The sequence below is a fragment of the Dendrobium catenatum genome, unplaced genomic scaffold (assembly GCF_001605985.2).
Source record: "Dendrobium catenatum unplaced genomic scaffold, ASM160598v2 fragScaff_scaffold_716, whole genome shotgun sequence".
Classification (NCBI taxonomy): domain Eukaryota; kingdom Viridiplantae; phylum Streptophyta; class Magnoliopsida; order Asparagales; family Orchidaceae; genus Dendrobium; species Dendrobium catenatum.
This window is the reverse complement of record NW_021319178.1, coordinates 18,054,640-18,070,874: the sequence shown is the minus strand read 5'-3', so window position 1 is coordinate 18,070,874 and position 16,235 is coordinate 18,054,640. Positions and strand designations below refer to the sequence as shown.

The 16,235-nt window shown below is 34.2% G+C and overlaps 1 protein-coding gene across 6 annotated transcripts in view; it reads right to left on the bottom strand.

Moving 5' to 3' along the window:
• Positions 1-5,013: 5,013 nt before the first annotated feature.
• The window catches only part of LOC110106183 (uridine-cytidine kinase D), a 95,196-nt gene continuing 83,974 nt past the window's right edge, over positions 5,014-16,235 (bottom strand). For 5 of the 6 annotated variants that reach the window (XM_028696141.1, XM_028696140.1, XM_028696139.1 and 2 more), the window contains 10 exons: positions 11,844-11,912; positions 11,587-11,730; positions 11,402-11,476; positions 11,135-11,311; positions 10,970-11,055; positions 10,522-10,576; positions 8,051-8,176; positions 7,829-7,942; positions 5,662-5,778; positions 5,014-5,581 (listed from right to left, as the gene is read on the bottom strand). In XM_028696141.1, coding sequence (XP_028551974.1) covers positions 5,510-5,581; positions 5,662-5,778; positions 7,829-7,942; positions 8,051-8,176; positions 10,522-10,576; positions 10,970-11,055; positions 11,135-11,311; positions 11,402-11,476; positions 11,587-11,730; positions 11,844-11,912 — 1,035 coding nt within the window. In that variant the 3' untranslated portion in view covers positions 5,014-5,509. The remainder of the gene's footprint in view (positions 5,582-5,661; positions 5,779-7,828; positions 7,943-8,050; positions 8,177-10,521; positions 10,577-10,969; positions 11,056-11,134; positions 11,312-11,401; positions 11,477-11,586; positions 11,731-11,843; positions 11,913-16,235) is intronic. The other variant, XM_020835957.2, reaches the window with a different exon arrangement.

Sequence of the window (16,235 nt, the reverse complement as noted above, 5' to 3'; positions counted from 1 at the left end):
TTCGTCATCCCGGGCCACGTGGTCCACGGTCTACTTAGTCAGAGGAGGTAGTCGACCCAACTTGAAGAAGGATCCTTGTCGACAGTCATGGGTTGCTTCATCCAAGGGGACCTTGTAGACCTGGGGTGAATGTTTCTCTAAGGGGACAAATTTGAATCCACCTTAGCTAACAGAGGGCTTTGTGCCGTATCGATCATATCATATTGATTCATATCTCAAAGATTTGATGTCACTAAGAAACGTATTGGATCTAGCCGTAATTGATATTTCATGGTGCTATTTGGCGGTAAAACAACTTGGTTCAAAGGGCTCCGGGTCATAATCATTTATCCTGCTGTGCTATTTGGTGGCAAAATCGATGGTCATAGGACACGTACCATGTCCTTACCGGCAGGAAACTATTTAAGAATGAATTCTAGTGACATTTTTAACAATGCATTTAGCTCTATAGTTATATTCGAATTTGTCTAGCTCGTCAAATTATTACGAAGGGCAGATGAATTTTGCTTTAAGTGTTTGATGGATTGAATTTCAATTTTAAACATCTAGACTTGGATGATTTTGGGATTTTTTGATTTTTAGATTATTTGGGATGACATTTGAAATATTTTGTGAACCCCTTCGGTTGATATCTAAATTTAACACTGCCATCATCGGGATATTTTTGATCATTTCTATTGACTAAAACTTATCGACCCTATCAACTTCCTGATATGGGATCAAGTTTTGTAGGCTTTAGACCTTTGTTGGTGAGTTTTCCTTACTGAAGGTCTTGAACGCCTAATATGAATGTATAAAATAAATATAGAGACCGTCCTCATGGATGCATATTTATTTAATGGTCAAACCATGTCGACTCCTATCTACCCGTATAGGAGGATCGGGTTCGGACTTAGACTCAACAACTGACTCGCGCAGCATCCCTATGCATCATGTATGTATTAATAACATGCTCGTCGTGGCTCATGCGGGTTGTGATTGTATTTACCTTTTTTTGTACCTATGTGTATACAAATTACAGTGCATGTGTGGGGGTATTTTTGGATATTTGAAAGATGTACTATGGGTCTCCTACGAAAGTTCGTGAGTACTTACATTTGTCGCATTATTCACACATTTTGCTACAGTCTTTGGTCTTTGCAGTATATCTGCTATTATTGCCTATAGGTAGATGTATTTATTCTTAAACTCAAATTTGACTATAGGGTACTACATTTACTAAAGTCTTTCTGCATCTACCCACAGGTGGAACACAGTACGTGCATCTGTATTCATAGAGAAATCCTACGTACATATTGCAGATCTTCCATTATTGCTAGTAGACATTCATGCCCATCCATAGTTCTTTTTATATTCAACTATGGATAGTGTATGATGATTCTTTCACAAACACTTGCGGGAAAATTGTAATATCCTGTATCACTCATAACCCTTTGTTAGTGTTTTGTGATGGATACAATAGAGATTACTTGTGTTTTCTTAGAAGGCTATTGTGTTGACCATTATCAACCTCAATTTCATCACTTGGATGTATTCACTTTTCATCCGTAGATTATTTCCACATTCATTGCATATCAGTCCAATGTCATTGAAGCTCAGTGTATTTATTTGCATATTGACATTCACCGATTGATCGTAGAACATTATCATATTCATTGAATTCATCAAATTGTCATGCTCATAGGATGACTTGTATTTGTTGGTGCTTGTGTTCCTAATCAACATGATAATTCTCCAACATTCACATAGAACTTTAGCTTATTAGTTGAAAATAAGCCGTCGCATTCTGTCATTGCTTGTGAATTTCTTTGCCCTCAAAGGTCGTAGTATTTGTTGCATGACATCTATTGCATTCATTACATATTTCTATACTTTCTTCACAAGTATATGACCACACTCATCACCGCCTCCCTGTATACACGTCTATAAGATAGCGGTCGATGTCGTCGTTAAGGGACTTTGTACATTTGTTTGCATGGTTGATATAAATGTTGCAATAAATCAATTATTGTTCTTCCATGATTTTCAATGCATGTCATCACTAATCAACATTAAAGTTTCTTTTAGCGTAAGCCCCATTGTTTGTAGGACTCAATGCATTTGATTGCATTTTGATCTTGTGTTTCTAACATGTAAGCATGATTGTTTGCCTGTAGATAAGCCATGTTGATTGCTACAAGTCTTCTACTATCATATGAAGATGACTTAAATATTGCATGATGAATTGGCTTCTCAATTGAAATGACAATTCCTTAATGCTCATTAAAGACTTTGTATTGTTAAGCATGAGCATACTATTGCATTTCCCTATTTGACCCTTGCTTGGAAATATGTTATTATGAGTTATGTTGAAATCCACAAGTCCGCTATACTTATTTCATGTTCAAATTAAGCTCATTGATGTTTGGTTTTAAGTCTCCTGTTATTTGTCATTTCAATCCAAATCAAGTCCATGTGAAGTCCCTTGTGGTCCAACTCAAGTCTTTGCTTTGGTTCAATTTGTCCAAATTATGTTCAAATTAGGTCCCTTATTTGCATTTGTTCAAGTTTGAGTTCTGTTGCTTGTTCAAATGATTCAAGTCTTGGTTCTCTTGAATCAAATAAGATTCAAATTCAAGCTCATTTCAATTTCATTTGCAAGTCCAGTGCATATACACTATGTCACATTCAAGTCCAAGTTCCACTTGATGTTGTACAGTTCGAGTTCAAAGTACAAGTTCACTTCATTGTTCAAATTGAGTTAATGCTTTTGTAGTTGTCTCGAGTTATAATCTCAAATCATCGTTTAAGATTTTGTTAAGTTCAAGTCCAAGTCCCCAATTTTGCTGAAAAATTAGGTATCCTCTGAGAGTCTCCCCCGATTAGGAGAAAATCAAGAGTCATAGTCTGCCCTCCACGTCAAGAAAGATGTGCACGGTCGGTGTTGTGAGACATCGCGTCCATAGTCTTCGTCATCCACCACATCAAGAAAGATGTGCATGGGTCTTTAAAACACGTTTGAAAAAATAATTATTTCCCCTTGTACGGGTACTTATATTTTTGTCCCGCCGTATTAAGAAAAGCACGCACAAGTATTGCCCGCCTCGCCGTAGGCATCGCACCGAGTTCCCTCCAGCCACACTAAGAAAAGCGTGCACATGGGGTCCCTCGGCCCGCTGCAAATGCCGAAAACAAGACTTTGGGAGGGGATTACCTGTCTCGCCACAAACACCGTAACGAACTTCCTCCCACCGTGCTAAGAAAAAAGTGTATGGGTGGTTGTTCGCCAAGCTACAAGTGCCAAGGGTGGGTTTTCTCAAGTATGGAGATTTATACCTTGGCGACTGGCAAGGTGACGATGACACATGGATCGAGGCAACAGATGAGAGAGACATACAAGCATTTGTATTTCCTCTTTCTTTTCTAATTATAATTAATTAATAATAATTAATTACTTCTTTAGACTCATAGTCATTATATCCACTTACATAACAATGGCGCAATTCATCTTGATCAATTGGTTAGTAATCTATGTTTGAAACTTGCATATGTGTTGTGTATGAGTTTGACTTAATGAACTCAAAAGTCTAAAAAAATACTTTTATAATAATGAAACTTTTAATCAAGAAATTTCTTAGCTTAAATAAAAATAGATATTTTTTATTTTTATCATCACATTAATTATTAAAATCCAAGTTGGAAAGTGTTTAAAAAAATAAAATATAAAAAATAGTACGACCTAGTGATATTTTAATAGAAGTGTGAAAATACTCAGGAGATTAAGACATTTCTTAGCTTATTAATTTTTTTAATATTAGTTTAAAGACTAAAAAAAGATGTTTGATAAGGGAATGTGTGATAAAAATGATGCATAAAAGTATGTAAATTATAGAAACATTAAATTAATGTGTCATACGATAAAATTATAAACACCAGCACTTGAACATAAGTAATAATGTGATATTAATATTTCTCAAAATCAATTTGTATTTATGTCAGATTGGTCAATTATGAAAGTTACACATTTGTTGAGCAATTTGCTAGATGGATAAGTATAGAGAGAGTAAGAAATATCTACATTCAATATTTATTGATTTAGAAAAAAAAAACATATGATATAATTTAAAAAAAAAAAAAACAGTTTTTGAGTGCTCCAAAAAAGAAAGGAGTTAACAATATTTAAATTTAATTCATTAAGGATATACATGCAGAAGCTATTACTTGTGTTCAAACACAAGTTGGTTTTACAAAATATTTTCCTATTTCAATTGACTTATATCAAGGATCAATTTTAAGTCATATTTAGTTTGTTTTAGTCATGGACGTTCTTACAAATGTACCTTAGTGCGTGCTTTTTCTCATGATATTCCTCTTATTGATAAAGACTAGAGAAAGAATTGTAGAAATACCTGAATTATGGAGGTCAACATTAGAGGCTAAAACTTTTCGTTTGAGAAAATCCAAAACTATATACGTGGAGCACATTTTTAGGAGTAATAGATATAACGATGAGATTGTGACAATATGTGATCAAGTTATTGAAAAAAATGCATTTTTTTAGATATCTCTTGAGTGAAATAGATGAGCATATTATGCGTTGAATTTAAGTTGGATTGTTGAAGTGGAGAAATACATCAGGCCTATTGCAGGATAGAAAAGTATTCCTCAAACTAAAATGAAAATTCTATAAGATGGTGGCAACCTACAATCCTCTATGGCATAAAATGTTGGCCATAAAAAAACAGCATAAAATTGTATTGCAAAGATGAAGATGTTCAAGTGAGTAGCTTCAAACTTAAGAGACAATGAAAAATGAGTGTACATGCAAAATAGTTGAATTAGCTTCAATGGAAGATAAGATCAGAAAGAGTCGTCTTAGATGATTTGGTCACATAAAGCATCAGCCATCCAATGATCCTATTAAAAAATAGATGTATTAAGTTGAACCTATGTTAAAAAAAATGAGCTAAAAATTGATTAGAAATAATCAAAATGATATTTTTTTAGTTTTAAAAAAGAATTTGATTCTTAATAGAACAAAATGGGGAAAAAAAGATTTATGTAACCAATCTCAACTAATGGTATAAAAGTTAGAAGCCTGAAAATACATTTCCTTTTTACATTCAAGGATGGAGCTGCAATTTAAAAAATCGTGCAGCACCATCTTGAACGTCAAAAAAGATGCACTCTGATATAGTTTATCATGTGCCTCTAGATACAGCCAAGCTTCTTCCTATCTACAGAGTTTTTTGTAACAGAAATTCGATTCTTAAAAAAATTGCCTGCTTGAGAAGTCAGTGCCCAAACTCAATGCTCAGTTATAAATCGGTGTCAGATTGAAAATACAATCGAATTCATTAAATCCTTTGTTTGAACTGTGTTTTCTTCGTCCTCCATATGCCTTTGCCTGTTTCACAGAGAAGATTAGTGCAGCCATTATCTTTACCTCGAGAACTTTGGTTTAGTGGACCAGCTAGATGATAGCAATATTGAGTCAAGCTATGTAAATTATGTTTGATTGGTTGAATTTTTAATGGCGTCGCCTTTGGTATATAGAATAGCCAACAAGAGCAGATAAAAGGAAGGTCCATAAAACCTGAAACTTCAAAAGATCAGTCTGTACAGATATTGAGGTTTATAGTAGATAGTTGATGAAGAAAGAAATTTAGAAGTGGAGTTTACCATATCAATCGTATGCCATCTCTCAAGCTTCTTTATCCTCGACTGCAAATCTTCGATAGTGCTATCTACGGGAAGAATTTCTCTACTTGGTGAAGATTCTATGCTGAAGCTCCCTCCCTGATTAGTATTCTTTAGAAGGATATTAAGAAAAACTTCAAGCAAACCATCAGTCATTTTGATGTTGTCATTGAGAGTGCTCACCAAACTATTTCAAACAAAGATTTTTGAATAACATGCACATGATCTAAATGGTCAATGTACAATATCCAAAAGAATGAAAACGTTAAAAATGGCATTACAGAAATCATAACCCAACTGGAAGAACTCCACATAGTTAGAAATACAGGCATGTAAAATAAAACAGGTGAATAGCTTTCTACAAAGATAACTAGGTGCATTCTTAAGCAGACTGACGTTGAAAATTAATTCATCATTCAATTTAATGAATATTAAGAATCAATGGAAATAGTTCCTAGTGGCATATCCATCCAGACAGACGTACGGCAACTAGTCAAGTAAACTCATTCAAATCCTCATCTCTACAAAATTTAACTTACTTTTATACTTCGCTTTTAATGACCAACATTCTAAGCCATAAAGCATTGCAAGTCTAACCACCATCTTGCATAATTTTCTCTTAAATTTGAGAGGTACTTTTCTATCACAACAAACCCACTGCATTCCTCCACTTCAAACATCCAACTTGAATTCTACTAATAATATCTCCATCAATTTCACCATCACTTTGAACAATAGGCCCAAGATATCTAAATTGTGTACTCTTTTTCATGACTTGATCACCCAAAATCAAAATCTCCCCAATAAATCTATTACTACTAAAATTACACTTCATGTATTTGGTTTTAGATCTACTTAAATGAGAACCTTTAGATTCAAAGGATGACCTCCATAATTCAAGTTTTCCTTCGAATCCCTCTCTAGTCTTATCAACAAGAAGAATATCATCAGCAAAAAAGATACACCAGGGTACATCCTCTTGAAATGTCTTGTAAGAGCATCCATGACTAAACCAAAACGATATGGGCTCAAAGCTGAACATTGATGTAATCCAATTGAAATAGAAAAATATTTGGTCAAACAACCTTATGTTTGAACACAAGTAATAGCTCCTTCATGCATAGCCATAATAACTTGAATATAAGCATTATTAACTCCTTTCATTTTCTAGAACTATCCAAATCACTTCTCTTAAAACATTCTCATATTCTTTCTCTAAATCAATAAATATCATATATAGATCCTCCTTTATGTTATCTATAATTCTTCATCAAACCTCTCAATAAATATATAGCTTCCGTAGTAGACGTACTCAGCATAAATTTAAATTGATTTTGAGAAATATTAGTATCATGTGGTAACCTATACTCAATTACTCAACCCGATAGTTTTATGTATGACACGTTAACTTAATTCTGCTATAACTCTTACACTCTTGTGCATCACCTTTATTCTTAAAAATAAAAACCACCATAGTCCTTTTCCACTCATTTGGCATCTTTTTAGTCTTCAAAATAATATGAAAAGTTCAATAAGACAAAAAAGTCCATCTCCAAAGCATTTCTACACCTATATTGGAATATCATCAGGTCCAACTACTTTTTCTTTTTTAAGTCTTTTTAACTTCAATTTTACTCAACGATGATAAAAACAAAAATCTTTATTTTTATTCAAGGTGCTAAGGTCACTAAAGTTAATCATATTCCTATAATCTTCAATGGACAACTTATCTAAAAATCTCATTCTCAATATCCTCTTCATTGATCCACTAGCTGCTAAGCCCTAAAATCTTTAGAAACAAGCTGCAGACTGCCAAAGGAAGATTTTTGTTCCAATAGAGTGTGTAACATATAAGAGCAAATCATAATTTTCTAATTAAAAAAACGGGAGCTTTTCTGTCAAAATTTTAAAATTGTATAGTACCTCAAGCATGCCATGACCATAAAAAAGAAAAAAAAAAGTCATAACCGTGAAAAGAATGCAGCAAAGGAATAAAATCTTGGGCCCATTTGGAAATCAGGTGGCATGCTAGTAAAAATTAGCTCATATAGAATATATATCACATCTCCCCCCAATTTGGTAGGCAATAAGACCTGTAAATATATGTATTATCTATAAAGCACAGAAATAGTACAACAACATCACCGACTTGGGATTGAATAAACTCCACAAGTTCTTGAAGCCTGGCAGCTTGTTGATAATGAATTCCATTGGAGCTTCTTTCAGAAGATGGCAAACTTTCAAGGATAATTTGAAGATACGTCTACAGAAAGTAGGGCATTTGGTTAGCCTTGAGCAATGCAACAATTGGATGAACCATCCAAAGATAAATATATTCACATTTATATGAAAGCATGTTTCGGAATAATACTTTCGTGGTGTATGAACTATCCAAACCAAGTATGGTAGCAGCAGCCATCACAACCTCTTTATTTGCTCCTTTAATCTGGAGATAGGGGCTTTCTGCAGCTTGCAAGTGATCAACCTCAACAAGGATCTGAATGTGAAGTCGAATGAATAAAGGTTATATTCATGTTATAGTTGTAACTGGAATCTAGAGTACATTCTGATACAAAAATACCTAAAGCGTATTAGGATGCATCATTAAAACAACTAGAAAACACAGAACAAGATGCTTCCCTTCGGAGACAAAGATAATTTAGACTAAATAATGTTATGAGAAAAATAGCATGCAAAACAACTACTTCTAAATAATTCTGACAAGGTTGCAGATCTTGGCCGATTCATCTCTTCTTGTTTGAAACTGTTAACTAAGAGTTGTAAAAGTTATACTAGCTGTATTGTGTGAAAGATTTATTCCTCTGGAGATACTGATAACTCATCAAGTTCAAAAAATAATGTATTTTGTGTTTAACTATTCCATGGTAGTAAGGCATGAAGGTGCTACGTCCAGAGCAAATTCTCACAGTTAAGCTCCTTGTCACCTAGCTTTCCATTGGTGGCAGAACCAATATCGGTCCACATTGCCTTGTTTCAGCCTTTTTCATTGAAAAAGAAAAGAAAATATCCCTTCCATCATTCCCCAAGTACTTCGGCTTTGCTATTGGTATCATCCCTAGGGTCCCTTTGATGCAGGATTAGCATGCCATCATAAAATTGATGGATCTTAAAGATACTTTAGATTTCACTACCAAGGTACATTGGTTCACATCCTCCACATGATAAGATTATGATAATTAAAATTATAATTTAATATCCCTTTGTGTCACTTTGATAGTGGTTGTAATTTGTTTTACATTGTTATATGCATGTTGATGTGTCAAGATAATTATTGTTGTATGTCATATGTTGTATTTATCTTGTTGGATGTTTCTTTATCATTTATAATTGAAGTGATGATAGGGTTGTATCATGAGTCCATCAAACATCGAAGGTTTTTTATTTCACCAAAAGCAAACGAAGAATATTGGAAACATCAAGTAGGGTGAAGCACAGAAGTAGCTGGCCAAAGCTTCTCTTCTTGGTTTGCAATTTGGTGGAGACTAACATGGTGGCTTGTAATTTTCCTCTAAACAAGTACTTGATGCTCAACTTAACTGCATTGATGAAACTTACTGAGACACCATTGAGAGTTTAATGATGCCAACTCTATCCCTTGGTAATGTTAAGCTTCAATCCCAACACAAATGTACCCCTCAATCTTTTCAATAACATGCAACAAAATGTTGAAGACATTAATTTAAAAGCAGAAGTGCGCAAAGAAGGTTATCTCTATTAATCTTCCCATGACCCAATCATTAAGGTCAATAGTCATGCAAAGTCTCTCATAAATAGTTGGATCAATGGAGAACTCTGAACTAACTTCAACATCCTCCACCGATGTTGAAAGCATGGGCAGATATAGAGGGTGGGGACTCTAGGAGCACGGCCCCCCACTGGCCTTTTAAGAAATGAAAAGGCAGATAATTTATAGTTATAAAAGATAGATAATTTAGAATTTAAACTATTTTTTCTTTATTTTTAATTACGCTCCATTAATTCTCTCTTGAATAACTGGATTATTTATAATGTTACTGACAAATTTTAAAAGGAGCATATAATATTTGTTTGAATTTTTTTGCTATTAATTACATGTTATTTAAAATGTTTTAAATTTTAGAGAAAATCTGATCATTAATATTGTGTCATACTTCGATTTAAATGCTTGACTAACCCTCATTTAATAAATATAATTGTTGTTGTTGTTGTTATTGTTCTTATTTCATCTTTTTTTTCCAACAAAAGAGCTTGGTTCACCTTAGGCTTCTAGTTGTCGATTGAGGTCTTGTGAAAACTCTCACCAAGGCCAACAAGCATTTCGTTCTTTGGGAAGCATGATGTTAGATATATCAAGATATGTTCAATGGCATTGATAATAAAATTATTGTACAATGATTTCAAAATACAAAAACCCAAAGAGAAAAATTATAGGTGCCAAATAAGGAGACTATAAACATCAAGTGTTTTTAACTGCAAGTTTTTTTTAATTTTTCTTTTTATAATAATAATAACCCCAACATAGTTGGAGACCATTTTGGCCGTTTTCTTAAAAAAAATATATTTACCATTTCTTGATCATGAAATTGGAATAACCAAAAGAATCATCCTCACGAGTTTAAATCAAAACAAGAGCCCAAGCAAGACATAATAAGTGAAATTTTTTGATGACTTATTTATAAATGACTTTGGATTGCTGACACATTGTGTAATATATGTTGCATAACAGATGCACAGAATAATCAATTCACACATTTAACATCATATTTGAAGACATTCCCATTCAAATGTTTTAAAGGTGCCCATAATAAGGGAAAGTATGGATACATAAACAGAAGATAATACCTTTCCGTCTTGGTAAATTAAAGCAGAAGCTTCAATATAAGCCACAGCTTGATACCTGATTGCACAAGAAAGAATGTGGCAATAGCAAATAACATGAAAAAGAAAACGAATGAATTGGTCAAGAGAAAATCAAATAAACTGAAAGAAAAAAGAGACCCAGCAAAATTTGTTTGAGTGATGCTTTCAGCTGCAATTCAGTGAAAATTACAAACAGAAATAGCTTGGGATTTATTTTATTGGATAAATTAAGCAAAACTGAAGACAAATCAAGCAGTTAGGTGCCACTTTAGTTCTATATGTACAGACTTTTAAGAATTAAAATTATAAAACCTTAAAAAATGGTACGTCTTTTCCAGCATCAGCAGCATAAATTAAATTGTTGGAAAAACAATAAGCAGACAGGTAGAAATTTACTCCAAACATGACAACTGAATTAAATGGTCCTTACCCAAGATTCAGAAGACCTGCAACTGTACTAACACTGATATCAAAATCAACTTTTGGTTGTACAATGAAGTTTCCTTCAATAATGGGCTACATCCAGAAAAACGAAAATGAAATTTTGGTCCACCATGCACTTTAGATTAAAAGTGCAGCAAGTTGAAATGCACACCTCTCGTATTAACAATGCGAATCTTCCTTCACATATTCTAACTCGTATGCACTCACTTTCTGCCAGGTGCCCATTTGATGGTGTTCCAGGAAGTCTTAAATATATATCAATGAAGTTCTGCACAGAGGTGCAAATCTTGTTTGGGTCAAGCACTTTCAGTATATCTTGGTATGTAACCTGATTCACATCGAAAATCCATAGATACAATTATAGATCTAATAATATGTCAACCTCATTGGGGCATAAAGATACCAACTTTATTTTCACCTGTTTGTTGCTTTTCAGAACAAAAAGTGAGCTTTCGGGAGAAAGTACAGGGTCAAAGTCGTTACGAATCTTTAGCTGCAAAAATGACATCAATTTTTTAGACAGTTCAAAAACAAAAACTACTAACTGTTTGTGAGGAACTAAGAATCATAAAATAAGCAGCGATATGCTCTGCCTATACCAACATGCGCATGCACAAGATGAGGCTCAATATGCTGCTGAAACATTGGAAATACAGTTCTCATTATTTCATCCTGAGAAAGGGTACAACAATTGCGGTTCTTGTCTCTCATAACTCTTGCAATAAGATGTGAATGGACGCCACCTACCTGTTTCCAGGGCATAGTTGGCATGGCCAGGGACATTATTATTCTATTAAACATTCCAAATTACCCAAAAACAAAAGTAAATCAACCACAGAACAACGTCAAATGATTCTTACAACAGCGATCCATAAGTCAAGAGATCTCCTTATTTCTGGATGTAATGCATACACCCCTTCAAAAATGACCTATCAAGTTGCAATTAAAAATAGGTTAGATACAAAGCATAAAAACATGAACAAGAACCAAAGGGTAACATCAATCAATATCAAAGGCCACAATCCATGAAATTTAAGTTCAACTTTTATTTTTCAACTTTTTTTTTAAACTTTCAAACTTTAAACATCCATATTTATAAGTTATCCTTTAAAACTTTATTTCCTGTGATCCATATTTTTAAGTGATTGGACGCTCCTTTAAAACTTTATTTCCTGTGTTCCATTTTATTTTTAAGTGATTAGACGCTCCTTTGGCGAACTAAGCAAGCCTACCCACTCCCAAATTTGAAACTTGTTTAAAAATAGGAAGTGGTTGTAGTTGCTCTCCATTTTCTAAATTATTTTAAATTTAGGACTGATGTAATTATCAAATAATGATTTGGAATGAATAAAATATATGTTGGCTTATTAAAAAAGAAAATACTGAAAATTCTTTTTGGGTTGGAGATTTGTGGCCATCCTTTGGTTTTTCCTTAGTGGGATAAGTTAGTTATCTTGGTTACTCTTGTATTCTTCATTCCAAAGACACCATACACCTTATATTCATCATTACCACTTTCTAAAATATCCCCAGCATCTTCCCAAGGCCTCAAACTATCTAACCCTCACAAAAATTAAGTCAACCCCTTCCACAAAATCACAACTGTTATCATCCTCCTGTGATTAGTCTAGGGAAAAAATTCATAACCATTTATCCCTAAATCTAATTGGCCAAAAAGAATCTTCATTTGTTAGCTAATATCCAAAAATTTAGAAATGAAGGTCTTCACCGTTTCCATCAAAGAAAACTTGGCCATTCATTTTAAAAAATCTTAGCAAAAAATCTATCCAGAAAATCAATAATAAAGAATTTTATTATTGAACTAACATCTTAAGGAGTTCATATTATATGTATTGGTTGCCAATGCAGATGCTCAAGTGATCCCCTTTTTAATTATTCTTAGGAATCTTCTATTACTCCAGTTTGGGTTATTGCTTATCATCATCGGATTCACTACTTTAAACAATCCACCTTGTATTCTTTTGGATAAATTTTTTATATACCACTTCAAATAGATATTGCTACTGCAAGGATTTTCGACTATCAGTGGCTAGGGTTCTGGTTGACATTGCTATTACTACCCCATTGAAGAAGAAGATTTGAATTAGCTCCACTACTCATGGATACTAGTAGAAGATGGAATTTGAAGGCATTTCCATATTCCTCTTCTTACAAAATTTTTTATTACAACATCTCAGAATGCTTCGAGGAACATGCAAAACTTCAAAAACCACCTAAAAATTAATAAAGTGCAAAAAAAATCAACTTATAAAAACCAATTTTCCAATCCAATGGTGGCAGTTCTGACGACTTTTGATCAGGTTTGTATGCAAAATTTTGAATCAAGTTATACAATAGCTTAAATTTAGTCCATTGCCTGGATGCTTTACCCATGTCCAATTATTGGCAATGCACCGACTCACAAGATTATTAACCTCAATCCACTAGAGGTTTTGCTACTGATGATCATCCTAAGGTTTAGGATATTGGTGGTTATGGCTCTCTGTCTGTTTGCTAAAAATGTTAGGATATCTAGTACAAAAAAAACTAGAGGACAAAAAGTTCTAAATTTTATAAGTCAATAGAGAAAGAAATAGCAAGAAAATATATCATCATTCTCTAAAACATTATTTGTAATTCACCCACTCACAAGATTATTAACCTCAATCCACAAGAGGTTTTTGCTACTGATGATCATCCAAAGGTTTAGGATATTGGTGGTTATGGCTGTCTGTTTGCTAAAAATGTTAGGATATCTAGTACTAAAAAAACTAGTGGACAAAAAGTTATAAATTTTATACGTCAATAGAGAAAGAAATAGCAAGAAAAAATATCATCATACTCTAAAACATTCCAAACTTCAAGTTAGATGTTTCTATTGAGGACCCTCGATTCTTATATCTCTCATGCTTCATTGCTGACTAGTTGGCCATGATGGCATATTTTATTTTTATCATTTCACTTAGCATTTTTTTCACAAATGCTTTGTGTTGCACTTTTCTAATGACTACTAACAAAATTTCCCGTTTAAACAAAACAGAAATAATTTAGAAAAATGAAGCAATTTTAGAGTTTGTTATCACAAATAATCAAGTTAAAAATCTATTTATCAAACCATATCATGCGGAAAAATTTCTCAATATTAGATAAGGTTTAGGAATGACAGATTAGATTCATTTGGTCAAATATCATTAAGTACTTTATTAAATTATATTATTCTTAGCTTAAAACGTCATAGAAGCATACCTTTACCAATTAAAATAACCCATGTCCTCAAATCATGGAATAGATGTGGGCAATCAACTCCACATGGTCGATTATAGAGCAAAATTAGTAGATTTATTGTGACCATGTGGGGGGGGGGCAATTGATGTTCCTTGTTTTTTTGGGTTGATTTGGTTTCTTGTTTGGGTTTGGTTAGCTCGGGTTTTGCTTCTTTGTTGGGAGCTGCTATGTTTTCAGCTCATTAATGCCAAATCAGGAGGGGCAATTGATGTTCCTTGTTTTTTTGGGTTGATTTGGTTTCTTGTTTGGGTTTGGTTAGCTCGGGTTTTGCTTCTTTGTTGTGAGCTGCTATGTTTTCATCTCATTAATGCCAAATCAGGTTCATTCCCCCCTTCCCCCTCTTTGTGGCCTTTCGGTTTCTCCACCCTGCTCCTGTCCCGTGTCTGGTTCCTATCCCGTGGATAGCTATTGTTGTTCCCTGTGGTTGCCCGTTCCCCTCCCCCGTGTGGTCCCTTCGGCTGCTGTTCCAGGCATTGCTTGTTGGCCTTTTGGCTCCCCTTTTTTTTGGTTGGTTTGGCTGGAGGTGTTTGGGGCTGTTTGGCTTCCTCTTTTCACCTAAAAATTGGGTTGTTCTGGAATAGAAAACGATGGAGATTATAAAGAATTTTTGGAACAAAATTTGAGGATTTTTCTTGGGAAAGCTTGCAAGTTATGTCCCCCTTTCTCTTCTCCTATCTATGATTTCGTCTTGGACTTCTTATCTCTTTCTTCTCTCCGCAAGTAACCACCCCATTTGTATCTTTCTTCTCGATGAATGCAAGCTTCTTTAGGTGTTCTATGTTATAAACTTGTATGTGTCGTCGTCCTAATATGAAAGATAAATTGTGTTTTGTTTTGGGTATTGTTTTTCTTAAGATTTAAGTTGTTTTGTGCTACGTTTAAAAGTTTAATTATTGTATTTTTTTATTCTAAAAGAAAGTCCTAGTTTGTATGTTTTTTTTTTTGCGATCTTATTAATTGCATCACCATGCATATAAGTTAGATTTTAAAACTTTAAGGGTATACTTCAAATTTCAAATATTTGAATATTATTTTATAATAGGGCACAAAACTCCTCATGAAATCACACTTTTACTTGAGTTCAAGTTTCAAAGCTTTTAAAGATCCTCTACCACTTCAAAAATTTCTTTTCAAAGCTTTCATCCACCTTCAAGCGATTATAAGTTTTTTTCTTTAGCTACACATCTTCCTCTTTCTCCGTGTCAAAAATATCTACTCGCAAATCACACCTCCCAAATTAAGTCATTGCCTTAAAAAAACATAGGGAAATAGTAGCGTTGAGTCATTTTCTCAGGCCTTAAAATACATGTGCAATAATACAATGTTGACCTCTACAAGTAAAAACACACGAAAAGAGGCGAAGATGGCGATTTAAGAAGCACGCACGCCGTTTGAAAGGCCAAACGTCCTCCGATTGCCAAACGGACAACATCGTTGCAATCAGTACATCGAATTCTCCTAAAAGGAAACCACTCGCAGTCAAATAGGGCGAGATCGATCAAAAGGGATGAGCGACACCCGAAATTGATGTGTGATGTTGCCCAAACGACATCCGATGGAGAACTGGACTTCGTCGTTGCAAACGGAATGTTAGCAATACCCAAAATCAATTATAATTTCGCCCAACAAAAGTCGCGCGCGGGCTCCGTCGTTAAAACGAGGAAGAGGCATCTTCACTCGACTTTCACGAGAGAGCTTAAATCATTGTTTGACTTCCTCAAACTTTCGACACAGGCATTCACTAGAAAACCTATTCATTTGATCCACCCTATTGCATGCAAAGCTGCAATTCCAATCCCTCACAATTTGCAAACATGTTGCACCCTCGCCATCCCTATTCTGGGCCTCGACAACTCGTTCAAATCCCCAATCCTCTGCACTCCAGGCACCTTTAACCATCCCTCTCTTCCCGATTCCGCACAGGGTCAGCTGCCTCATGACAAGAATCAATCATGATCTATCTCACT